General features: G+C 40.7%; 1 protein-coding gene across 1 annotated transcript; it reads left to right on the top strand.

The window, feature by feature from the left end:
- The first annotated feature begins 31 nt into the window (after positions 1-31).
- On the top strand, positions 32-26,830 carry LOC133423996 (uncharacterized). The gene is made up of 20 exons (XM_061714348.1): positions 32-216; positions 3,698-3,874; positions 5,690-5,820; positions 9,533-9,641; positions 9,744-9,860; positions 10,918-10,979; positions 11,069-11,245; positions 15,825-16,010; positions 17,125-17,224; positions 17,303-17,444; positions 17,519-17,702; positions 19,411-19,510; positions 19,598-19,716; positions 19,921-19,961; positions 21,101-21,228; positions 23,517-23,650; positions 23,733-23,827; positions 25,377-25,455; positions 26,371-26,479; positions 26,559-26,830. The coding sequence occupies exons 1-20, from the start codon at positions 144-146 to the stop codon at positions 26,630-26,632; spliced, it is 2,337 nt and encodes a 778-aa protein (XP_061570332.1). The 5' UTR covers positions 32-143; the 3' UTR covers positions 26,633-26,830.
- Positions 26,831-27,409: the final 579 nt, after the last annotated feature.

The following is a 27,409-nucleotide window of genomic DNA, read 5'->3' as shown; positions in this document are numbered from 1 at the left end:
TCCACACATGCAGCCTCCACACCAGGACACAGGGGCAGCACAGCCGTGGGAATAACCGGGAATAAACGGGAATAAACAGGAATAAACGGGAATAAACAGAAATAAACAGGAATAACCAGGAATAAACGGGAATAAACTTCAACATGTCGCACGCCAAGCCCTCTCCGGCGCAGGAGATCTCGGAGAGCCAGAGAAGATCCGTGGCTGATTCCACAGGTGAGAACAAACTTTTCCTTTCCTCCGTTTAACTCCACCTGCAAGTTTTCTCATTGCCACTTTTATTGACTTTAAATAAATCTGGAAATGTGTTTTAAGAGGTAATAGTTTGTCCTCAGGCCTCATTACAACCACCTGCTGCTGCGCCTTTTCTGCTTCTGATCAACTTTCAGCTTTTTGTTTGACATTAAAGCTTCATAAACGCATCTTTATTCACAGAGGATTCATTAAAAAAGGGAAATACAGGCCTGTTTGCAGATTTTTGCGATTTTGATGAGCATAAAACAAGACTGCCTATCATTTGTTTAGAAAATATGAGCCATTTCCATTTACCCCAACACACTTTCTTACTTTATTCTGTCAAAATATCTGACACCTGCCTCTAAAACTGCACATAATCACACTTTTTTATAATTGAATTGAATATACAGGACTGTCTCAGAAAATTTGAATATTGTGATAAAGTTCTTTATTTTCTGTAATGCAATTTAAAAAAAAAATAAATAAATAAAAAAAAAAAAATAATGTCATACATTCTGGATTCATTCCAAATCAACTGAAATATTGCAAGCCTTTTATTATTTTAATATAGCTGATTATGGCTTACAGTTTAAGATTAAGATTCCCAGAATATTCTAATTTTTTGAGATAGGATATTTGAGTTTTCTTAAGCTGTAAGCCATGATCAGCAATATTAAAATAATAAAAGGCTTGAATATTTCAGTTGATTTGTAATGAATCCAGAATGTATGACATTTTTGCATTACAGAAAATAAAGGACTTTATCACAATATTCTAATTTTCTGAGACAGTCCTGTATACTGTCTATATTTCGTAATGATATATTTTTACTTTTTTACTCCTGCATGTGTGTTAAGTGTTCTGCTGCTGAACAAAGTGAGTTTCCCCATTGAGGGAGAAATAAAGGATAATCTAATCTAATAACATTCAGATTCAGTATTGTCAGGCTTCCTTTTGTTTTTAATTTAAAGGCATCATTTTTTATCCGGCTGCAAAGCGGTGCTAACGTGATCCGTCCTGGTAGGCAGTTGACAGCGTGAAGGGTACAGTTTGTGACTCTCATGTGGTTTTCGTTAGTCACACGCATTTCCACAGGAGGCCATTGGTCTCGGATGTCCAACCTTCCTCAGGTCAAACCTTCAATTCAATTCAATTTTATTTATATAGCGTCTAATACAACAGATGTTGTCTCTAGGATGTTTCCAGAGACCCAGAACCCCTGAGCAATTATAACATAAACAATGGCAGGTAAAAACTCCCCTAGTGGGAGAAAAACCTTAAAGGTATTGTGACATAATTTTTAACATGCTTTTAACACTATTAAAAGTCTTGGCCAACATCCCTCAAATGTGTCTAAAAGAGTGTAACAAGAAAATATTCACTCTAGTACTCTATTCCTGGCTTTTTATTACAGTGTTTTTTTGCCCCGTGAAAAATGCTTCCTTTTCTCCCTTTCCTGTCAATCATTGCTCCGCTCCTCCTCCAAACCTCCTCCTCCTCCAGCCATACGCTCACAGCGGCGTCGGAGAGTTAAGCCGGGAGCGACAGGCGAAGCATGCACGGAAAAGCAGCAGGGCGAACCACAGCAAACAATCATAAAAATAAAGGCATGCAAGCAGCACTGTCACCTTATCTTAAGTCCAGTCAGTGGCCGCGGGTCTTCTTAGCAGTTTTCCTCCGGTGATTAGAACAAAAGAGGCTCTAAACAGCTCCGTGTTAAGCCTGATTTATGGTTCCGCGTTAAATCGACGCAGAGCCTACGTCGTAGGGGTTCAGCGTATGGTGCGCGTCGCCGCGTAACCCTACGCCGTAGTCTCTGCGTCGGTGTAACGCGGAACCATAAATCAGCCTTTATGGTGCGCTGGAGAGGAGAGGAGGCAGGGAGCTGGGTGGAGGGGGCGGTGATTTAGCGGGCCGTTACGTAACGGCCCGCCACCAAACCACATGCGCCGTTTTTGCACAGTTATGCGGAAAATCCCAGAAAGCACACAATACACTGAATGTTAAAAGTTCGTTGTTTTTTGGGTGTAATTGATGTCAAGACACCCAACAAAACACAAAAAATCAAGAAAAATGTGTTTTTCATGTCACAATACCTTTAAGCCAAACAGTGGCAAGAAAAACTCCCCTTTAGGAGGAAGAAACCTGGACCGCAGGCAGGTGGAAGCAGCAGCGGGATGACCAGAGGGGGGTGGGGGCAGGGGCCAGCACGCAGCTCCTGAAGCTCCGGCCTGCAAACATACACAAAAGAGAAAAAGGGGGGCCGGCACAAGAAACTACAGGAACGATGGACAAAAATGATAGCTATGAGATATTTATAATAAATAAAAATCGAAATGGAGAAGAGAGGAAGGGAAGAGGAGAGGAGAAGAAGGGTGAGAGGCACCGCCCAGTGGATCATGTCGGTCCCCCCTGCAGCATAGGCCTATAGCAGCATATCTACCACCAAGCTATATTTGAGACTAAGGCCCCGTTTCCACATAGCCGGGTATTTACAAAAACGGATATTTCCCCCTCTACGTTTTGAAAAATTCCATCGTTTACACGAGATCATTTTCAAAATCTCTTCGTTTACACGAATCCGCATAAATACGCTGTTAACGTCATGCCAGCCAATCAGAATACTGGAAAAAACATCAACAAATGACACGTGTAACTTCCAGTTAAGGCTGATTTATGGTTCCGCGTTACACCAACGCAGAGCCTACGGCGTAGGGTACGCGGCGATGCACACCGTAGGGCGCGCATCGCCGCGTACCCTACGCCGTAGGCTCTGCGTTGGTGTAACGCGGAACCATAAATCAGCCTTAACTGGAAGTTACTTTCAAGACGGAACGAGAGTCTTTGGTTTGGAGTGACAGAGAAGTGGAGTTACTTTTAAGTGTGACTTTAGAATATAAAACAGGTAAAATACAAGAAAATATTGACGGTGGCCAAACAAATTGTAAACACAGGTCGCAGACATGACGCTGGTGACGTTTCTGTTGCATAATGTGACGTTCTGAAGCCTAAATGTCCGTTTCCCTCTGTTTAGACGCAAACGTGAAAACTTAATAATAATTTTTGGTCACTTTGAGCTCCGTTTTCGTGTAAACGAACGGCCAAAACGCATGAAAACGCCTCCGTTTTTGCTCCGTGTAAACGGGGCCTAACTTATAGTCTTGTTCTATAGCTGCAACTATGACTACTGACTCTAACACACTAGAGTTTACACTACCTAGAGATTTACCAACACCACCTAGAGGTTTACTAAACACTAACTATAGGCTTTACTAAACAGAAAGGTTTTAAGTTTAGTTTTAAAGGTGGAGGTGGTGTCAGCCTCCTTAACCCAGATTGGAAGTTGGTTCCAAAGTAATGGTGCCTGATAGCAGAACGCCCGCCCTCCAAATCTACATTTAGATACTCTAGGAACTACGAGTAAACCTGCACTCTGAACCCTCGTCTCTGTCTCCTCCAGAGAACTGCTTCGATCCTGAGCTGCATCCCCGTTTCCCCCGGCGACAGGCCCAGGCGGACAGGCTCCTCGTCGGGGCCCAGCACCCCGAGCTGGGCCCCGCGCCCACACCTTCACCCGAAGACTCGGCCCATCGTTACTGCAGCTTCACGCCCAAGTGCTTCCTCGCCGTCCACAGAGGTGAGTCTTGAGGGGGAAAGACTTGGGGCCAATCCCAATACACACCCTACTTTCTACCACTAGCCCTAAAAATGAGTAGGCCCTTGTAATGTTCCCTAGGGATTGGGAACCACTTGCTACGTCACTGCGTGGTTTACGTTCGGGTACGTAAGCGACTGCGTAGTTACGTTTGCACAAACGTCACACCATATCAGGAAGCCCAGAGATAAAAGCTGTTTTAGTTTCCGCTGTAGCGCTGTTAATATGCCACTTTATTAAGTTTTAATATTTTTTCAGGCGTAAAAGTAACCGTTTAGATCCCCAACCTGGGCTCAGTTTATCCAAATAACGCCTGTTAAGAAATTTGATCTGATGTTTTCGGAGATGAGAAGAGCCGCCGGCCTGGGAGCTGATTTATGGTTCCGCGTTAAATCGCTGCGTGACCTACGGCGTAGGGTACGCGTTGGTGTAACGCGGAACCATAAATCAGCCTTTATTCTGGCGAGATCTTCGCAACAACGGGCAAGCGAGTGATTATGTACATTCACTGAGTGAATATTATAAAAGTAAAATATATATTTCTCGCTATAAATGTAATCAAAACGCATTTTTATGCAGAAACTAACTCAAAATATTGATTTTATTCACTAAAAATAAGAAATGTCCGCCATGTTTTTTTGTTTGATTCAGTCTGCAAATGATGACGTAAAACATTCTGGGAATTTTCTCTGGCCCTCGGTCGGTGAGTCAGAATCTGAAATCCCTCACTGTGAAGGGTTAGATTGATACACACTAGCCCTCGTTATGTCCACTAGCCCTACATGCAAAGAGGAATTGGGACACCACTACCCTCACGGGAACGCGCAAAATTTAGGAGTAGGACTGAAAAGTAGGACTAGGGGGGATTGGGACTGGTTTCAATCGGGAGGATTTTCCCTTTCCTACGGATGTGATGTCATCTGCAGAGATTCTCTAAATTGGTCCAAGTGCTCTGAGGCAACATATTCTCCCTCTATTAACTCCTCTGCCACATGACTCTTTTTGTTACACGAATCTATGGAAGAGTATTAGGGCCAGGCAGGAGAAAAATAACAATAATATTTTAGAGGAGGAAGATTTTTTTTTTTCATTATGCACTTTGAGAAAATGTCGAGAAAAAAGTCAAAATTTAGAGAAAAAAGTTGAAATTTTGAGAAAAAAGTTGAAATGTCAAGATTATTGTTGAAATACAATCTTGAGAAAAAAGTGGAAATGTTGAGAAAAAGTCAAAATTTCGAGAAAAAAGTGAAGAAGAAGAAGAAGTGAAGAAATGTCAAGATTAAAAAGGAAAGGAAAAAAGGAAGAAAAAGAAGAAAAAAAGGTCAAATATTTTTGAAAAAGCTCCAGGAGCCACTAGGGCGGCGCTAAAGAGCCGCATGTGGCTCTAGAGCCGCAGGTTGCTGAACCCTGCCTTAGATCATCAAATAAGAGTCTTCTCATCATACCTAGAATTCACACTAGATCTGCTCATGGTGCTTTCAGTCACTACTACACTCTGGAATTCCTCTCTGCAGGAACTAAGGTCTGCTCCAACAGCCCACTCTTTCAAAAACAGACTAAAAACTCACCTTTTTGAAAAGGCGTTTGACTAAACTCTACACGGTTGGCTGGGTGATCGCATTTTTGTTATAATCGAATTATGGTTGTTATTGTTGTTTTTCTCTTGACATACTTTTGTCTGTTTCTGTTTATTGTAAACCTGTAATTTTGTCTGTTTGTTTATGTATTTGAGCACATTGAGTCCATGCTCGTCGTGGGAAATGTGCTTTATAAATAAATTTGCCTTGCCTTGCACAGGAACTCACGGGAACTCCATCCGCTCGGCTTCCACTCAGTTCGGGGAGGAGGGATGGCACGAGGGAACGTCCAAGACCACGATCCGAGCTGAGAACGAGGTGGAGGCGCACAGGGAGGCCAACAACTACAAGGTGAGCTGCACCTGATACTATCCTGCAGTCCTGCACTCCTGCAATCCTGCTCTCCTGCTCTCCTGCACTCCTACAATCCTGCACTCCTGCACTCCTACAATCCTGTAATCCTGCACTCCTGCACTCCTGCACTCCTACAATCCTGCACTCCTGCACTCCTACAATCCTGCACTCCTACAATCCTACAATCCTGCACTCCTACAATCCTGCACTCCTACAATCCTGCAATCCTGCAATCCTGCACTCCTGCACTCCTACAATCCTGCAATCCTGTAATCCTGCAGTCCTACAATCCTGCACTCCTACAATCCTGTAATCCTGCACTCCTACAATCCTGCACTCCTACAATCCTGCACTCCTGCACTCCTACAATCCTGCACTCCTGCACTCCTACAATCCTGCACTCCTGCACTCCTACAATCCTGCACTCCTACAATCCTGCACTCCTGCACTCCTACAATCCTGCACTCCTGCACTCCTACAATCCTGCACTCCTGCACTCCTACAATCCTGCACTCCTACAATCCTGCACTCCTACAATCCTGCACTCCTACAATCCTGCACTCCTACAATCCTGCACTCCTGCACTCCTACAATCCTGCACTCCTGCACTCCTACAATCCTGCACTCCTGCACTCCTACAATCCTGCACTCCTACAATCCTGCACTCCTACAATCCTGCACTCCTGCACTCCTACAATCCTGCACTCCTACAATCCTGCACTCCTGCACTCCTACAATCCTGCACTCCTACAATCCTGCAATCCTGCACTCCTGCACTCCTACAATCCTGCACTCCTACAATCCTGCACTCCTGCACTCCTACAATCCTGCACTCCTACAATCCTGCACTCCTGCACTCCTACAATCCTGCACTCCTGCACTCCTACAATCCTGCACTCCTGCACTCCTACAATCCTGCACTCCTGCACTCCTACAATCCTGCACTCCTACAATCCTGCACTCCTGCACTCCTACAATCCTGCACTCCTACAATCCTGCACTCCTACAATCCTGCACTCCTACAATCCTGCACTCCTGCACTCCTACAATCCTGCACTCCTACAATCCTGCACTCCTACAATCCTGCACTCCTACAATCCTGCACTCCTGCAATCCTGCACTCCTGCACTCCTGCACTCCTACAATCCTGCACTCCTGCACTCCTACAATCCTGCACTCCTACAATCCTGCACTCCTACAATCCTGCACTCCTGCACCCCTACAATCCTGCACTCCTACAATCCTGCACTCCTACAATCCTGCACTCCTACAATCCTGCACTCCTACAATCCTGCACTCCTGCACTCCTGCACTCCTGCACTCCTACAATCCTGCACTCCTACAATCCTGCACTCCTGCAATCCTGCACTCCTGCACTCCTGCACTCCTACAATCCTGCACTCCTGCACTCATACAATCCTGCACTCCTGCACTCCTGCAATCCTGCACTCCTGCACTCCTGCACTCCTGCAATCCTGCACTCCTGCACTCCTGCACTCCTGCACTCCTACACTCCTGCACTCCTACACTCCTGCACTCCTACAATCCTGCACTCCTACAATCCTGCACTCCTACAATCCTGCACTCCTGCACTCCTACAATCCTGCACTCCTACAATCCTGCACTCCTACAATCCTGCACTCCTACAATCCTGCACTCCTGCAATCCTGCACTCCTGCACTCCTGCACTCCTACAATCCTGCACTCCTGCTCTCCTACAATCCTGCACTCCTGCACTCCTACAATCCTGCACTCCTGCACCCCTACAATCCTGCACTCCTACAATCCTGCACTCCTACAATCCTGCACTCCTACAATCCTGCACTCCTGCACTCCTGCACTCCTACAATCCTGCACTCCTACAATCCTGCACTCCTGCAATCCTGCACTCCTGCACTCCTACAATCCTGCAATCCTGCACTCCTGCACTCCTGCACTCCTGCAATCCTGCACTCCTGCACTCCTGCACTCCTGCAATCCTGCACTCCTACACTCCTGCACTCCTACACTCCTACACTCCTGCACTCCTACAATCCTGCACTCCTACACTCCTGCACTCCTACAATCCTGCACTCCTGCACTCCTACAATCCTGCACTCCTGCACTCCTACAATCCTGCACTCCTGCGCTCCTACAATCCTGCACTCCTGCACTCCTACAATCCTGCACTCCTACAATCCTGCACTCCTGCACTCCTACACTCCTGCACTCCTACACTCCTGCACTCCTACACTCCTGCACTCCTACAATCCTGCACTCCTGCACTCCTGCACTCCTGCACTCCTACACTCCTGCACTCCTACAATCCTGCACTCCTGCACTCCTACAATCCTGCACTCCTGCACTCCTACAATCCTGCACTCCTACAATCCTGCACTCCTGCAATCCTGCACTCCTGCACTCCTGCAATCCTGCAATCCTGCAATCCTGCACTCCTGCACTCCTGCACTCCTGCTCTCCTGCTCTCCTGCTCTCCTGCAATCCTGCTCTCCTGCACTCCTGCTCTCCTGCTCTCCTGCACTCCTGCTCTCCTGCACTCCTGCTCTCCTGCTCTCCTGCACTCCTGCAATCCTGCACTCCTGCTCTCCTGCTCTCCTGCAATCCTGCACTCCTACAATCCTGCACTCCTACAATCCTGCACTCCTGCACTCCTACAATCCTTTCATCACAAGAGAAAGAAGACTTTTGAACATGCATATGTAAATATTATGTAGTATCTTTCAACTGATCTGCATGCCTGGAAAGTGAGAAGTTTAGTATTCTACTCGTGGGTGAAAAATTGAAGGAGGCTTTTAGTTCAGCTTGTCAAAAATGATGCGATTCGCATGGTTGACAGGTAAGATAAAGGTGACCCAATTGTAATGACTTTAATAAAAAAAAAACAGTTTATGGGAAAACTGTGGGAGTTAATACTAGTAATTGTTAATGACATAGTTTGGCATTATGTTTGCGTGCTTTGAAACGTTAATTCCACATTCACCTTCTCTGCAAAAACTCAAAATCTTACCAGTAATATTTGTCTTATTTCTAGTTAAAATGTTTCATTTTTAGTCAAAAAATCTCATTACACTTAAAACAAGATTCATTACCAGATAAATAACTTAAAATAACTTGAAATAAGTAGAAAAGTCTGCCAGTGGGAAAAGATTTATCTTCTCATTACAAGCAAAAAAATCTTGTCCCACTGGCAGATTTTTCTACTTATTTTAAGTGAAAATTTACTTCAAACAGGTGAAAATAGTTTTTTTTTTCCAGTGATGAGTCTTGTTTTAAGTGTAATGAGATTTTTTTTTGACTAAAAACGAGACATTTTAACTAGAAATAAGACATATTATTGTTAAGATTTTGAGTTTTTGCAGTGTTCCTGCTGTTTTGAAAGCTGCACGTGTCACATGATCTCATATTGGTTTAAGTTTAAAGGGGGCATATAGATAAAACCTAAGTCAGAAAATATATATTTCAGTGAGCCATTCAGATTTGCAGGATACTGTGACATCACAGATCCACATCAGAGTCAAACCAACCTCAGGTTTTATCTGAGGTATTTTTATCAGAATACGTCAGACATTTCATCAGGGACTCAGGAAATTGTGTCCATTTTCAACAAAAGCCTCATAATTTGTCCTCTACTGCAGATGTTTTCTTCTGATGTGTCTTTTATTAAAGCTGTGGCATATCTTTAAATCAATAAACCACCTTCTTTCTCCAGTTTGGCTTCAGAAAATGGAAAGGCTACGTAACGGAGAGGCCGTTCCAGAACAGATCCCAGATCATCAAGGAGCTCTACGCCGATCTCAGCTTTGTTAAGCGACAAGAAGGTCCTTTTTTCTTCATAAACCTTTTCCACCCTGATTTTAATGCACAAATACTTGTTTTCAGCGTGAAAGCGGTAACTTCTGTTCTCGTCTCTGTCCCTGCAGGCTCAGTGCTCACCGTGGGGAACGTAGCTTATGTGTTTTTATTTGGCTGGTGGCTCTCGCTGGTCTACGTCCTCATGTCTCTTGTAATGTTTGTAACGGTGCTCGGAGCTCCTTATGGTTCGTATTCCAGCCGCTGCGTCACTCTAAATATAATTCCCAATTTTGTTGAACATCTACGGAAGCGTATTGCACTTGAGGAAAAAAAATCTGCTCTGTTTTTCTGAATTAGCGAGATAAAATTTGGATTAAAAAAAAAATCTGCTCTGTTTTTCTGAATTAACAAGATAAAGTTTTGATTAAAAAAAAAATCTGTTTTGTTTTTCCGAGTTAACGAGTTAATTTTCTCAGAATTCCGAGAAAAGTTTTAATGAAAAAAAAAATCAGTTGTTTTTCTGAATTAACGAGATAAAATTTTAATTAAAAAAAAATCTGCTCTGTTTTTCTGAATTAACGAGATAAAATTTTAATTAAAAAAAAATCTGCTCTGTTTTTCTGAATTAACGAGATAAAATTTGGATTAAAGAAGATTGCTTTGTTTTTCTGAATTAACGAGATAACATTTTAATAAAAAAAATTTGCTTTGTTTTTCCGAATTAACGAGATAAAATTTTAATAAAACAAAATCTGCTCTGTTTTTCTGAATTGAGTTAATTATCTCAGAATTCCGAGAAAAGTTTTAATGAAAAAAAATAAATCTGCTCTGTTTACAACCTGCGAGAAGCTTCACAACCACAAAGTCCTGAGGTTCCTGAGGCGCAAAGTCGACAAACTAATAACAAAACCATCTATATCAGTTAAAGAAAAGAGAAGGGAGGAAAGAAGGAAGAAGAGAAGGGAGGAAAGAAGGAAGAAGAGAAGGGAGGAAAGAAGGAAGAAGAGAAGGGAGGAAAGAAGGAAGAAGAGAAGGGAGGAAAGAAGGAAGAAAAGAAGGGAGGAAAGAAGGAAGGGAGAAAAGAAGGGAGGGAGGAAGGAAGGAAGGAAGGAAGGGAAGAAGGAAGGAAGGAAGGAGAGAGCAGGAGGAAAGAAGAACAGGAGAATTAGGTCATTTGACCCAAAGACAGTACAAGGGTAAATTCAGAAAAACAGAGCAGATTTTTTTTTTTCAAGTGAATGCAATACGCTTCTGTAAACATCATACCTTTTTTTTAAATTTATTTATTTCTCCAAACTTCAGGAAAGCTGTGTTTGAAGATGGCGTTGTTCTTAATCTGGCCATTTGGAAGGTTTATAGAGAAGGTACGTTATGAATATGGTTTTTTTAGGATGAGTAAACCCATGACAAACCATAATAATAAATTGACTTGACATGTGTAAATGTGTTCCAGGCCGGTGACGGGGTCAGCAGAGCCAACAGGAAGCTGACTAACTGTGAGCGGGTCCCGTCTGAGAGGGATTACTACGAGGATCCCGGGGATAAGGACTGTGCTCCCCTGCTGGTGTCGTCACCGCTGCCCATCGACATTCCTGTTCCCACTCTGCTGGATAAAGGATCCACTCACTGGGTGAGAGGCCGGAACACCGGAGTCTCCTTGAGTCTCGGTGACGTGTCCACACCTCCTTTATTAGTTTATTTGTAGGATCCCCATTATTCTTCCTGGGGTCCCCAATGCCATTTAAAAGAACATACAGGACTGTCTTAGAATATTGTGATTTTCTGTAATGCAATTACAAAAACAATTAAAACTGCAAGCAGCGATGAACGGGCCCTCGCACTCACGGCCACCGCCCCCAATAAGCATATCAGAAACGACACCACCCATGACTTCCTATGTCAAACCATTCAAAAGATATAGCAGAAAAAAGGGACAACCAATCAAAAGAAGGGGCGGGGCTAATTCAGGCCAATGAAGGTCAAGGAGTCCATACATAGTCTGATAACACCACCCACGACTCTCCATGTCAAACCATTCAAATGTTATAGCAGAAAATCGGACAACCAATCAGAAGAAGGGGCGGGGTTAATTTTCACCAATTATGGTAAAGGACTCAATACCGAGTCCCATGACACCACCCATGACTCTTTATGTCAAACCATTCAAAAGTTATGGCAGAGAAAAGTATTCTAGGGGGCGCTGTTGAGCCATTAGGCCACGCCCAATAATGCAAACCATTAAATATCAAATTTATCGCCAGGCCTGGCTTGCATGCAAAATTTGGTGACTATCAAATATGGACCAATCAGATGAAGGGTGGGCGCGCTTTTTGGCGTCTAGCGTCGCCACGGTAACGCTTTTGAAAGAGAAAAGTAATGCGTGGTGTCGCAGGATGGAGACGCACATTTTGATGTATAACACACCTGGGTTCACGATACGGTTCGGGCTGAATTTATTCTCGAAGGAATGGCATAAATTTCGCCAAAATGACACGATTAATTCAAAATGGCCGACATCCTGTTCGGTTTTGGGCATGACGGCAAGAGACTTTTCTTTAAGTTGCGACATGATACAGGTGTGTACCGATTTTCGTGCATGTACGTCAAACCGTATCGTGGGGCTTGCGGCACAAAGTTTTCTAGGGGGCGCTGTTGAGCCATTTTGCCACGCCCAATAATGCAAACCATTAAATATCAAATTTTTTGCCAGGCCTGGCTTGCATGCAAAATTTGGTGACTTTTTGGGCACGTTTAGGGGGGCAAAAAGGCCTTCCTTTTGTCAGGAAAAAAATAATAATAATAACTAGACAATTTCCTCGCAGAAATTTCGAGAGTGCCACGGCGGGCTGCTGCACATTTGTGTACATTTTACAAGCAATAAAGGTGAAGGACTCAATACCGAGTCCAATGACACCACCCATGACTCTCTATGTCAAACCATTCAAAAGATATTGGACTATAACGTATCGGCCAATCAGAAGAAGGGGCGGGGCTAATTTGCACCAATGAGCTTCATTCATTCATTCATTCATTCATTCATTCATTCATTACCAGCTCCAGCATTCATTCATTCATTCATTCATTCATTTATTTATTCATCCATTCATTCATTCCCAGCTTCAGCATTCATTCATTCATGCTTTCATTCATTCATTCATTACCAGTATGTATGTATGTGTGTGTGTGTGTGTGTGTGTGTGTATATATATATATATATATATATATATATATATATATATATATATATATATATATATATATATATATATACACACACACCATAAACCTGTTCCCAGCAGGACTGGGGGTCATCTAAGGTCAAAAGGTCAGGGTTCAGATTTCTCCATTTTCCAGGTAAAGTATATGAAGTCTGTACTGACTGGGTCATGTGACAAGTTCTTGGTCACATGACCCAGGGGTGACTCATCAGAACAGAGAAGATTCTAGATCCTTCAGAAGCCTACTATTGTATATACAGAGGGAATGACTCAGCTATATTTTCAGTTGTGACAAACCTCAAATCACTCCACTTTGTGATCAAACCGTAGCTCTTAGCAGAAAAATGAAAACATCGTGAGAGACGGAGAACCCAGCAGATTCTGTCAATCTTATTTTTATTCAGATATTCCTTAAAATGTGTTAGTAACGGCAGTTTGAAAACAAAAATGAGATTTTTTTGAAGAAAACTTTTTTTACATTGCAGTCAATGGAGACCGTGGCAGGAATTGGCGTGTCTGTTGGCCCCCCCGTTCAAATTTTGTGCACACCACACCTGTCAAAGTCACATTATTTGAATCTCAACATCTATGTCTACATTCTGACCAAAAATTATCTTTCTAGCTTTTACGGTTTGGCAGAGCGCACGAGTTACAAATAAAAATTATGTTCATTTTTTGAATGTTTCCTCACTCTAAACAATTAGAACCTACCCTCTAGATTTGACAAAAAAGTGATTTCCAGTCCTCGCTTGAGGGCTCATATCTTGAAAAGTGTACATTTTAGGAAAAAACAGTTCCAGGTTCAGAGAGAGAAGAGAAGTTTTCCTCCGTTTTGAAGTTTGAATGACATTTCTACGTGCAAGTATGAGAAAGATACGTGACTCAGAAAAAAGGTGAATTTTGTCTTTTTTCTCCCATCCGCTTTGAATGGCGCCATAGGTATACATGGGAAAATGATCTCCCCATTAGTTTGGAAATTTGGAAATGTTTTTGCACTATTTGTGCCATCGCTCTGAAAATCCACAGGACTGTAGTTAAATTCAGGGCCTACAACTTTCTAATTTGGTTCAGAATTTTTCGAGTAACCGTGTGCGAGTGGTGAGGCCCCAAAGTTCTCCCAATGCATTCCGGATGGGTTTTAGCGCGCACGTTTGTGCACGTTGCGCAAAAACGTGCACGCCAATTGCTTATAGGAATGCCTCTGGCCTCTGGCCAGAGGCATTCCTCCTCCTTGCTATTTCATAGCTTTGGAGGAGTCGTGTCCCTTGCTGGAGGCCGTGGCACTAATAATAATAATAATACAAATTCCTGCAAATACAATAGGGCCTTCGCACTGCAAGTGCTCGGGCCCTAATTAAAGCTGCAAGCAGTGATGAATGGGCCTCCACCCTTGTGTACATTCAGGCTGCAGTGGAAGCTTGTATGACTTGCATGTAGATTCTTCAGGCCTGGACATTTAGCGGATGAAACCAGCCACGACTCTCTGTATCAAACCATTCAAAAGTTATGGCAGAAAGTAGGAACTATCAGATATCGACCAATCAGAGGAAGGGGCGGGGCTAATTCAGGCCAATGAAGGTCAAGGACTCAAAACCGAGTCCCATGACACCACCCACAACTCTTTATGTCAAACCATTCAAAAGTTATGGCAGAGAAAAGTTTTCTAGGGGGCGCTGTTCAGCCATCTTGCCACGCCCATTAATGCAAACCATGAAATATCAAATTTATTGCCAGGCCTGGCTTGCATGCAAAATATGGTGACTATCAAATATGGACCAATCAGATGAAGGGGGCGCGCTTTTTGGCGTCTAGCGTCGCCACGGTAACACTTTTGACTGAGAAAAGTAATACGTGGTGTCGGAGGATGGAGATGCACATTTTGATGTATAACACACCTGGGTGCACGTTACAGTTCGGGCCGTATTAATTGCCGAAGGAATGGCATAAATTGCGCCAAAATTACACGATTAATTTAAAATGGCCGACTTTGTGTTGGGTTTCGGCCATGGCTCCAAGAGACTTTTCTTTAAGTTGCGACATGATACAGGTGTGTACCGATTTTCGTGCATGTACGTCAAACCGTATTGTGGGGCTTGAGGCACAAAGTTTTCTAGGGGGCGCTGTTGAGCCATTAGGCCACGCCCATTAATGCAAACCATTAAATATCACATTTATCACCAGGCCTGGCTTGGTGCAAAATTTGGTGACTTTTGGGCACATTTAGGGGGAAAAAAGGCCCTCCATCTAGTCAGAAGAATAAAGAAAGAAAGAAAGAAAGAAAGAGAATAATTCCTACAGATACAATAGGGCCTTCGCACTGAAGGTGCTCGGGCCCTAAAAATGTCATACATTCTGGATTCATTACAAATCAACTGAAATATTGCAAGCTTTTTATTATTTTAATATTGCTGATCATGGCTTACAGCTTAAGAAAACTCAAATATCCTATCTCAAAAAATGTGAATATTTTGGGAATCTTAATCTTAAACTGTAAACCAATTTTAATCTGTCTACAACGGGGATCAGCAACCCGCGGCTCTAGAGCCGCATGCTCTTTAGTGCCGCCTTAGTGGCTCCTGGAGCTTTTTCAAAAATGTTTGACCTTTTTTTATTCTTTTTTTATTTTTTTTCCTTTTTTTTCTCTTTTTTCTTTTTACTTCATTTTTCCTTTCCTTTTTTAATCTCGACATTTCGACTTTTTTCTTGACATTTGACTTTTTTCTCGAGATTGTACTTCAACATTAATCTCGACATTTCGACTTTTTTTCTCAACATTTCGACTTTTTTCTCGACATTTCAACTTTTTTCTCGAGATTTCTCCTTTCACCATTTGCCTTCATTCTAAGGCTTATACAAGACTTTTCATTTTTTGCGGCTCCAGACATATTTGTTTTTTGTGTTTTTGGTCCAATATGGCTCTTTCAACATTTTAAATTGCCGACCCCTGGTCTATAACCAACATTTATTCTCCCTGCTCTTGTTTTCCCGCAGTGGCGCGTCAGTACGTTCGTGTGGCTGCTGCTGGGCTACCCGGTGCTGGCCGTGGTCCACTCCCTGGCCTGCGTGCTCTCCTGGCTGCCCGTCTTCACCATCCCCGTGGCCAAGATGAACTTCCGTATCCTGCACAGCGTCCTGCTCATGGCGCCGGAGGACGTCCACATCCACCGGCCGGAAAAGGTACAGAAACACTGGTGTTTTTTATTTCTTTAAGCACTACAATTCATACGTTTCTTTTTATTTTTTGCAATTTTCTCTTTATTGCTGATTTCAAGTTTTTTCCAACCTTAAAGGAAGTAAAAAAAAAAAAAAAAATTAAAGCTGCAAGCAGCGATGAACGGGCTCTTGCGCGTGCAATTTTCACCAATTATGGTCAAGTACTCAATACCGAGTCCGATTACACCACCCCACTCTTTATATCAAACCATTCAAAAAATATGGCAGAAAGTAGGAACTATCAAATATGGACCAATCAGATGAAGGGTGGGCGCGCTTTTTGGTGTCTAGCGTCGCCACGGTAACGCATTTGAAAGAGAAAAGTAATGCGCATCGTCGCAGGATCTAGACGCACATTTTGATGTATAACACACCTGGGTGCACGTTACGGTTTGTCCGCATTAACGGCTGAAGAAATTGCATAAATTGCGCCAAAATTACGCGATTAATTCAAAATGTTCAAAATGGCCGACTTCCTGTTGGGTTTCGGCCATGGCTCCAAGAGACTTTTCTTTAAGTTGTGACATGATACAGGTGTGTAGCGATTTTCGTGCATGCACGTCAAACCGTATCGTGGGGCTTGAGGCATAAAGTTTTCTAGGTGGCGCTGTTGAGCCGTTAGGCCACGCCCATTAATGCAAACCATTAAATGTCACATTTTTCACCAGGCCTGGCTTGGTGCAACATTTGGTGACTGTTGGGGCACGTTTAGGGGGAAAAAAGCCCTCATTTCGTCTGAATAAAAACGAGAACATCTCCTACAGATACAATGGAGCCTTCGCACTGTAAGTGCTCGGGCCCTAATAAAAATAAAATAAGAGAACAAACAGGTTGACTTAGGGCATACATTAATAAAAATAAAGAAAACCCCCACAAAAACGACGTGACCCTGGAAACCCTGCCGTCTAAATTTCAGTTTTGGAGTGATAAAAGAATCTTCTTATGTTCTTCCAGCAGAATTCCCGCCAGGCCCTGGCAATTCATACATTTCAACAACACAAAAATATCTGCATGGGTTTGCACAACCACTTCTTACCTTTTAAATGTTAACACTTTGATTTGATTTGCTCTTTTGCAGACGTTTGCGGGCGAGGCCAGAGTCACCTTATGCTGTTACCGAGCTTTCAACATGCATTACTACAAGTACACTATCCAAGGAGTCAACATCTTTGCTCTCAGTATCCTTTTGCCAAACGTTATAGTATTTCTTTAAGAAAGTTACAGGCGTTTTGGTCCTTAAGTCCACTTTCCCCCAGATCTGCTGCCGGTGGTCGTCATCACTCTGATCGTGGGTTATTCCGACCGCGACCACAACTGCTTCAGCGCAGAGACCATGTTTTCCATGGCCATCATTTCCATCATCCCCCTCTCCTACTATATTGGCATGGGAATAGCCAGGTAAGATACGGATGAGACGGAGGAATGTTACTGAATTTCAGCCTCTCACTCATGTTTGTGTGTTTTTCCTGCAGCATTTCTGCACAGAGTAACTTTGCAGTGGGAGCAGTGGTGAACGCAACGTTCGGCTCCATCACGGAGATGACGTTCTACATCACGGCGCTGGTCCGGGGCCACCGGGCCGCCAGCAAGTGTTACGAAGAGATCGTTAAATCCGCTCTCACGGGAACGCTGCTGGGATGCATCTTGTTCATCCCTGTGAGTGTCGGAGCAGGTTCTCCCTCCCCTTCCCAATACACCCCCTACTTTCTACCACTACCCCTAAAAAAGAAGCCACAGATTTTAGGGCACTTGTAATCTTCCCAGGGCCCGGTCCCAATACTCCCACTACTCCTACTTTTCAGCACCACTCCTAAATTTTGCTTGCTACGTCACTGCGTGGTTTACGTTCGGGAGAATGCTTCACGTTCAAAGAATAATTTACGTCATCATTTGCAGACTGAATCAAACAAAAAAACATGGTGGACATTTCTCATTTTTAGTGAATAAAATCAATATTTTGAGTTAGTTTCTGCATAAAAATGCGTTTTGATTACATTTCTAGCGAGAAATACAGGACTGTCTCAGAAAATTTGAATATTGTGATAAAGTTCTTTATTTTCTGTAATGCAATTTATATATATATTAAAAAAAAGTCTTAAAAGTGCTGATTATGGCTTACAGTTTAAGATTAAGATTCCCAGAATATTCAAATTTTTTGAGATAGGATATTTGAGTTTTCTTAAGCTGTAAGCCATGATCAGCAATATTAAAATAAAAAAAATCTTGCAATATTTCAGTTGATTTGTAATGAATCCAGAATGTATGACATTTTTTTTTTTTTTTGTAATTGCATTACAGAAAATCACAATATTCTAATTGTCTGAGACAGTTCTGTATATATTTTACTTTCATAATATTCACTCAGTGAATGTACATAATCACTCGCTTGCCCGTTGTTGCAAAGTTTTTTCAGATCTCGCCAGAATAAAGGCTGATTTATGGTTCCGCGTTAAATCGACCGTAGGCTCTGCGTCGATTTAACGCATTTAACATCCCCCAAAACATGGGATAAAATTTCTTAACAGGCGTTATTTGGATAAACTGAGCCCAGGTTGGGGATCTTAACGGTTACTTTTACGCCTGAAAAAATATTAAAACTTAATAAAGTGGCATATTAGTTGCTCCTGGAGCTTTTTTAAAAATGTTTGACCTTCTCTTTTTCTTCTTTTTTTCCTTTTTTTTCTTCTTTTTTTCCCTTTTTTTCCCTTTTTTTTATTTTTCTTAATTTTTTCCTTTTTTCTTCCTTTTTCCTTTCCTTTTTAATCTCGATTTTCTGACTTTTTTCTCGTAATTTTGACTTTTTTCTCGAAATTTTGACTTTTTTTCTCGAAATTTTGACTTTTTTTCTCGAAATTTTGACTTTTTTTCCCGACATTTTGACTTTTTTTCCCGACATTTTGACTTTTTTTCCCGACATTTTGACTTTTTTTCCCGACATTTTGACTTTTTTTCTCGACATTTTGACTTTTTTTCTCGACATTTTGACTTTTTTCTCGACATTTCGACTTTTTTCTCGACATTTTGACTTTTTTCTCGAAATTTTGATTTTTTTTTTCTCAACATTTCAACTTTTTTCTCAAGATTGTACTTCAACATTAATCTCGACATTTCTCCTTTCGCCATTTGCCTTCATTCTAAGACTTAAACAAGACTTTTCATTTTTTGCGGCTCCAGACATATTTGTTTTTTTGTGTTTTTGGTCCAATATGGCTCTTTAACATGTTGGGTTGCCGACCCCTGGACTAGTGGTAGTGAGTGAGGGTTAGTGGTAGAAAGTAGGGTGAACATTGGGATTGGCCCTAAGATACAAGTCTAAACAGCTCCAAGACTCTCCCTTATCTTAGTTTTCTTGTCTCCTCTTTAGGGAATCTGCATGACGGTCGGGGGCATCAAACACAGCGAGCAGCGGTTCAACAGCCGATCAGCTGGAGTGAGCTCAGCTCTGCTCTTTGTCTCTATTGGTGGTAAGAGATCAGTGATATTTAACAACAATTCCTCCTCCGGCCGACCCATGCACATCTAAAAATGTTCTCCTTCTTCACGTGGTCCAGGAGTGTTTGCACCCACGCTCTTCTCCAAGATCTTTGGTAATCTGGTGTGTGAGAGCTGCTCTAACGTCCCGGGCAACGCCAGCGTGACCTTCGTCTGCAAGGACTGTCACTACGACGTGGTGGGCGATACTTCCTTCTGCTTTTCCAGCTTAACTGAGGAATTAGCCGTGACATAAGGACGAGCAGTTTGATTTACTGCAGTGCGTTCATTGTGCATCATTGCTTAGTCTAACAATTTCCTATGGAAATGACATTTTATGGTTTTTATTCTTTAGATCTTATGATTGCATGTGTATAATTTTTGTTTTTCCTCCCTTATCCAGCAAACTCAAGGAGACCCACATTTGATCATGTCCCATATTGAGTAAGTTCACATGTAACACATTCTTTTTTTTATTACAAACACTAAAAATACACGTATAAGAAGCACCTCCCAAATATATACACAACAAAGGGAGGGATTGTAGCTCCTATAATGTAATAATTTTACCCTATAATGTAATAATTTCCTGAAAATGTAATAAAATTTGCTCTTAACTCAATCGAAAATGTAATAAAACCCAATAATGTAATAACTTCAACAATAATGTAATAAAATATCCTGACGGATATTGTTTTTTTTACCAATAATGTAATACATTATTACGTTATTGGGAATTTATTACATGGTACTCAAAGTCTGTAATTTAACCCAATATTCATTCTGGTGTTTCAAATCCAGCGTATATAACATTCTTAGATACTTAAAACACAAAATGTAGAACTCTGGACTGAAAATGAACATATATATATATATATATATATATATATATATATATTACATTATTTGTCAAGTATTACATTATCAGTTTTGGAAAAAAAAAAAAGAAGACCCACCTGAAAATGTAATAAATTCCCGATAACGTAATAAGGTATTACATTATCAGTAAAAATTTTATTACAACATCAGTCAGGATATTTTATTACATTATTGGTAAAAATGTTATTACAATATCAGTCAGGATATTTTATTACATTATTGGTGAAGTTATTACATTATTGGTGAAGTTATTACATTATTGGATTTTATTACATTTTCGATTGAGTTAAGTGCAAATTTTATTACATTATAGGAAATTATTACATTATAGGGTGAAATTATGACATTATAAGAGCTACAGGGCATTACAAGACAACAGGTAGGGTTTCAAAGTGTGTACATAAAATACATACAGAGCATATTATGTACATTTAAACTGGTATTGGTTGCCAAATATCATAAAAATACATTTTCACTGAAATTTTATTCAATTTCAGTGAAATGTGTGTGTTTAATTGATTGGTTTGGTTCTCAAAAAACTAAATAAAAAACAGGTCAAATTGAAATTCAGATAAAACATCAATGGAAAGACGGGGATTGGTTCTCAGGCAAAACAGAACATTAAAAATAAATACAGCAACAGATTCTTTTTCAATTCTGCTGCACATCTTCAGTGCCGATCAACCCTGACCTTTGTCTTGCAGGCCGTTGGTGTACACGATCTCTGTCCTGCTGCCGGCCTCGTACCTGATCGGCCTGATCTTCACCCTGAAGACGCACTCCCACATTTACGACATCCACATCAGCGACGGCCACGGGGGCAACGCTCACGGTCAGTACGCCCCGGAGAGCAGCGGGGCCGGCACCGGCACCGGCACCGGGGCCGAGGGCTCCACGGGCCGCCGGCCTCCAGCCAACATCTGTATTAATGCCAGCTTTGTTGCACACAACAACACAGGTGTGTGGTCGGTGTGTATGGGACTGTTTTGGTTGGAGGAGCGTGAGCAGTACTGGAGTTGTAAAAAAACAATCAGGGTGGATGGTGGATTTGATCATATGGGGACAGATAATTTGTGGTGATTACAAATAATATAATATATTACAAATAATAGCAGTGACCAAAACACCTGCAGAAATACTGCAGGAATGACATAGCAGCAGTTAAATGCAGCCTTCTGTAAGCTTTAAATATCCACTGGGCTTACATCAAATACATCAAAACACAACAATAAAAAACACTTTTCTGAACTTATCAATATGAATCTGTCCTTCACAGGATAAGTAAAATGGATCACTGCAAAAACTCTAAATCTTAACAAGAATATTTGTCTTATTTCTAGTTAAAATGTCTCATTTTAGTAAAAAAATTAAAAAAAAATCGTATTACACTTAAAACAAGACTCATCACTGGAAAAAACTACAATTTTCACCTGTTTCAAGTAGATTTTCACTTAAAATAAGTAGAAAAAGCCACATGCCTGAGCTTTATTCCGTTATGTTTTGATTTAAATAGTCTTTTCATAGATGTTAAAAAAAGAAAAAAAGTCTGAGCTTCACTGCAAAAACTCAAAATCTTAAGAATATTTCTCTTTTTTGGTAAAAAAAAAAATCTCATTACACTTAAAACAAGACTCATCACTGGAAAAAACAACAATTTTCACCTGTTTCAAGTAGATTTTCACTTGAAATAAGTAGAAAAATCTGCCAGTGGAACAAGATTTTTTTGCTTGTAATGAGAAGATAAATCTTGTTCCACTGGCAGATTTTTCTACTTATTTCAAGTGAAATTTACTTGAAACAGGTGAAAATTGTCAAATAAGTTATTTTTCTGGTGATGACTCTAAATGTTGAAATAGCAGTAAAACCACATTCATTGATGAAATGACATAAGGGATGAAAAGGAGGGATGGCAGTTTTACAGGGGGGGTGATTTGGACCGTTTTTATTTCAGGGGGGATGATTTGGACCGTTTTTATTTCAGGGGGGGATGATTTGGACCGTTTTTATTTCAGGGGGGGATGCCATCCCCCCTCATCCCCCTCAACTCCAGCACTGAGCGTGAGGCGATTAAGCGGCATGTGCATGTGACTAAAACTAATGTGTCCTGTGCATCGAAGCTGCTGTGACGCTGCAGCTGTGCATGACAAATCTGAAAAAAAAACAAGTTAAGGAAGAACTGAAATGCGTGCGAAAAGGCCGCTGTGGACATAGAGGAGGAATATATAATTCTTTAGGTTTTTTTAGGGCCCGAGCACTTACAGTGCGAAGGCCCTATTGTATCTGTAGGAATTGTTTTTATTTTCCTCGTTTTTCTTCCAACGAAATGAGGGCCTTTTTTCCCCTAAACGTGCCCCAAAAGTCACCAAATTTTGCACCAATCCAGGCCTGGTGAAAAATGTGATATTTAATGGTTTGCATTAATGGACGTGGTCTAATGGCTCAACAGCGCCCCCTAGAAAACTTTGTGCCTCAAGCCCCACAATACGGTTTGACGTACATGCACGAAAATCGGTACACACCTGTATCATGTCGCAACTTAAAGAAAAGTCTCTTGAAGCCATGGCCGAAACCCAAGAGGAAGTCGGCCATTTTGAAATAATCGTGTAATTTTGGCGCAATTTATGGCATTTGTTCAACCGTTAATACGGCCCGAACCGTAACGTGCACCCAGGTGTGTTATACATCAAAATGTGCGTCTAGATCCTGCGACAACACGCATTACTTTTCTCTTTCAAAAGTGTTACCGCGGCGACGCTAGACGCCAAAAACTGCACCCACCCTTCATCTGGTTGGTCCATATTTGATAGTTCCTACTTTCTGCCATAACTTTTGAATGATTTGATATAGAGAATCATGGTCATCGGACTCTGTTTTGAGTCCTTGACCTTTATTGGTGGAAATTGCACACGCGAGGACCCGTTCATCGCTGCTTGCAGCTTTAATTTAAGATTGAAGTTACACTGAAAACAACTGTTATGTAAGCTTTTTATGAACTGGACATGGCTGACTCTGTTTTACCTAAAAGTTAAAGCAGCAAATAGTCCTCAGTGGTGAAATAGATAATAAATATTTAACATTAACCCGTTGATGAGCTTGCAGACCTTCTGTCTGTCCCGTCAGGTCATCCTGTGGTGCACTGGTCCCGCTGGAGAGCTCTGGCCGTGCTGCTGGTTGCCACGGCGCTCATGGCCTGCTGTGCTGATCTGTGCACGGAGAACATCGAGCCCATCCTGATCCACTCCTCCATGTCCCAGGTATCAGCAGGATTTATCTCTTCTTTCATTGAAACCGTCCACTCACACCGGGCTGAACTGAGATTTCTCTTCTTGTCTTCAGTACTTCATCGGTGTGACGGTGCTGGCCATGGTACCAGAGCTTCCTGAGATCGTTAACGGGATCCAGTTTGCTCTGCAGAACAACATCAGTCTGAGGTTTAACTACATTTCACTGTTATTATTATTTAAAGCTTTTAGTTCTGAACATTTTAAACACTTGCTTTTGCTTTTTTTTTTATAAAAATGCTTCCAACAATGTTAAACTAGTCTGACTAGAGCAGGGGTCGGCAACCCACGGCTCTTTAGCGCCGCCCTGGTGGCTCCTGGAGCTTTTTCACAAATGTTTGACCTTTTTTTTTCCTTTTTTTTTTTCTTCTTTCTTCTTTTTTTTTCTTTTTTCCTTTTTAATCTCGACATTTCGACTTTTTTCTCGACATTTCGACTTTTTTCTCGACATTTCGACTTTTTTCTCTAAATTTTGACTCTATCCTCGACATTTTGACTCTATCCTCGACATTTTGACTTTTTTCTCGACATTTCGACTTTTTCCTCGAAATTTTGACTTTTTCCTCAACATTTCGACTTTTTCCTCAACATTTTGACTTTTTTCTCGAAATTCTGACTTTTTCCTCAACATTTTGACTTTTTCCTCGAAATTTTGACTTTTTCCTCGAAATTTTGACTTTTTCCTCAACATTTTGACTTTTTCCTCGAAATTTTGACTTTTTCCTCGAAATTTTGACTTTTTCCTCAACATTTCGACTTTTTCCTCAACATTTTGACTTTTTTCTCGAAATTCTGACTTTTTTCTCAACATTTTGACTTTTTCCTCAACATTTTGACTTTTTTCTCGAAATTCTGACTTTTTTCTCAACATTTTGACTTTTTCCTCGAAATTTTGACTTTTTCCTCGAAATTTTGACTTTTTCCTCAACATTTCGACTTTTTCCTCAACATTTTGACTTTTTTCTCGAAATTCTGACTTTTTCCTCAACATTTTGACTTTTTCCTCGAAATTTTGACTTTTTCCTCGAAATTTTGACTTTTTCCTCAACATTTTGACTTTTTCCTCGAAATTTTGACTTTTTCCTCGAAATTTTGACTTTTTCCTCAACATTTCGACTTTTTCCTCAACATTTTGACTTTTTTCTCGAAATTCTGACTTTTTTCTCAACATTTTGACTTTTTTCTCGACATTTTGACTTTTTTCTCGAAATTTTTGACGTAGCAAGTGGTGTCCCAATCCCTAGGGAACATTACAAGGGCCCTACGCCTGTGGCTTCATTTTTAGGTCTAACCCGGGGGTCTAGAGCCGCAGGCTCTTTAGCGCCGCCCTAGTGGCTCCTGGAGCTTTTTCAAAATGTTTGACCTTTTTTTTCTTCTCTTTTTTCTTTTTTTTCTTCATTTTTTTCCTTTTTTCTTCCTTTTTCCTTTCCTTTTTAATCTCGATCTTTTGACTTTTTTTTCTGCATTTTGACTTTTTTCTCGACATTTTGACTTTTTTCTCCACATTTCGCCTTTCACCATTTCCCTTCATTCTAAGGCTGATTCAAGACTTTTCATTTTTTGCGGCTCCAGACATATTCGTTTTTTGTGTTTTTGGTCCAATATGTTTCTTTCAACATGTTGGGTTGCCGCCCCCTGGACTACATGTTAAATAAAGGGAGCCTTTTGTTTTTAACTTGTATAAACGTGTTGTTTGCAGCCTGGAAGTGGGTAGTTGTATCGCTGTGCAAGTCTCAATGATCCAGATCCCACTGCTCATTCTCTTCAATGCTTTCTACGTGAGTAATGTTCACTTTTTCTGCCACTTACAATTTTAATGTACCTGTATATCCTTTTGTAAGTGTGTTTTGTACACCGATTTAGTGGTCTTGTAATTGAATGGAAAAGTCTGTGTGTTATTATAAGAGGTGGGTAGTAACGAGTTACATTTACTACTTAGTAGTTTTGAATCACTATACTTTTTACTTTTACTTGAGTAGATTTGTGAAGGAGAAACTGTTCCTCTTCCTCCGCTACATTAGGCTACGTTGAGCTGTTACTTTTCTTTTATCCCTTTTATCCGCGTACGCGTCAATCTCATGACATCACTGGGTGATTCTTTGGGAAAAATGTTTGTTTTTGCATGTTTTGTCACATTTACACAGACTCAAACACACACAGAGTTTCTATGAGTTTATGTTTGTTCTAGTTCTGCCTGGTTAAAAAAGAAAAGTACAAAGGCTGGACATTTTGTGCTACTTGTGTTTAATTTATTTTTTTATTCTGTTATTATTTTATTTATTTTATAATTTATTAAAGTACTTGAATTTACTTCAAGATTATTTTAATTTAAGCTTTTTTTATTTCATTTTAATTAATTTTATTAATTTATTGATTTAATTTTCCTGAAGATGATTATTTTGTACTTTTGTCTGTTTGAATGGTTGTGTTAAAAAAAATAAATCAGACGTTACTCAACAGTTACTCAATACTTGAGTAGTTTTTTCACCAAGTACTTTTTTACTTTTACTCAAGTAATTATTTGGATGACTACTTTTTACTTGTACTTGAGTCATATTATTCTGAAGTAACAGTACTTTTACTTGAGCACAGTTTTTGGCTACTTTACCCAGCTCTGGTTATTATGTAAAGGGTTTGGTTTTATGGACTTGTGTTTGTACATTTGGTCATAAATGTGTTTAACTGTTTCCCAGGACGTCGGCTTCATCCTCATATTCAGCGATATTCATCTCTGGGCCAGCATCTTCAGTGTCATCCTGGTCAACTACATCTTCATGGATGGAAAATGTGACTACTTTCAGGGTACGTTTCCTCGGGCTTTACACGTTGGATTGCCGTTTTTATTTAAAATGTTGAAATATTATCTTCCTTTTATTTGCAGGGACGGCTCTCGTGGTGGTTTACCTCATCATTTTGGCCCTTTACTTCTTCGCTCCCTCTCCACGCTCGTGTTAATGTGCATCCTCCTGAATCCTGCGCCACCAAGCACGCACTAGAAGACACTTTTAAGGGGGTTCAGAAGTGTATTATGGTAAAAGAACTGAGTTTTGAAATGGCTGCTGTTCTATTTAAAAAAGATAACCTGCAGATTTGAGCGCTTGGACATTTTTTTTTCCAGTTGTAAACGTTTTTGCCGTTGCATGTAAATGAATTTTGTGGTGTTAAATTGATGTAATGTTGATTATCAAGCATAATAAATGTATATTTCATAAAACTCAACTGTTTTCCTCAACTGATATTCTGTCTTGTTTTGTTCTGACACATTTAGTATAAACAGGACTGTCTCAGAAAATTAGAATATTGTGATAAAGTTCTTTATTTTCTGTAATGCAATTTAAAAAAAAAAAAAAAAAAAAAAAAAAAAAGTCATACATTCTGGATTCACTACAAATCTACGACGGAGTATTAGGGCCAAACTAAGACAAAAAAAAATGGAAATTACGAGAATAAAGTGATAATAATATGAGAATAAAGTCGTAACATTACGAGAATAAAGTCGTAATATTTTGAGAATAAAGTCGTAACATTACGAGAATAAAGTCGTAATATTTTGAGAATAAAGTCATAATATTACGAGAATAAAGTCGTAACATTTTGAGAATAAAGTCGTAATATTACGAGAATAAAGTCGTAACATTTTGAGAATAAAGTCGTAAAATCACGAGAATAAAGTCGTAATATTTTGAGAAAGTCGTAATATTTTGAGAATAAAGTCGTAATATTACGAGAATA

Source organism: Cololabis saira, chromosome 23 (assembly GCF_033807715.1).
Source record: "Cololabis saira isolate AMF1-May2022 chromosome 23, fColSai1.1, whole genome shotgun sequence".
NCBI classification, from domain to species: Eukaryota; Metazoa; Chordata; class Actinopteri; order Beloniformes; family Belonidae; genus Cololabis; species Cololabis saira.
This window is presented reverse-complemented; position numbering and strand designations above follow the sequence as displayed.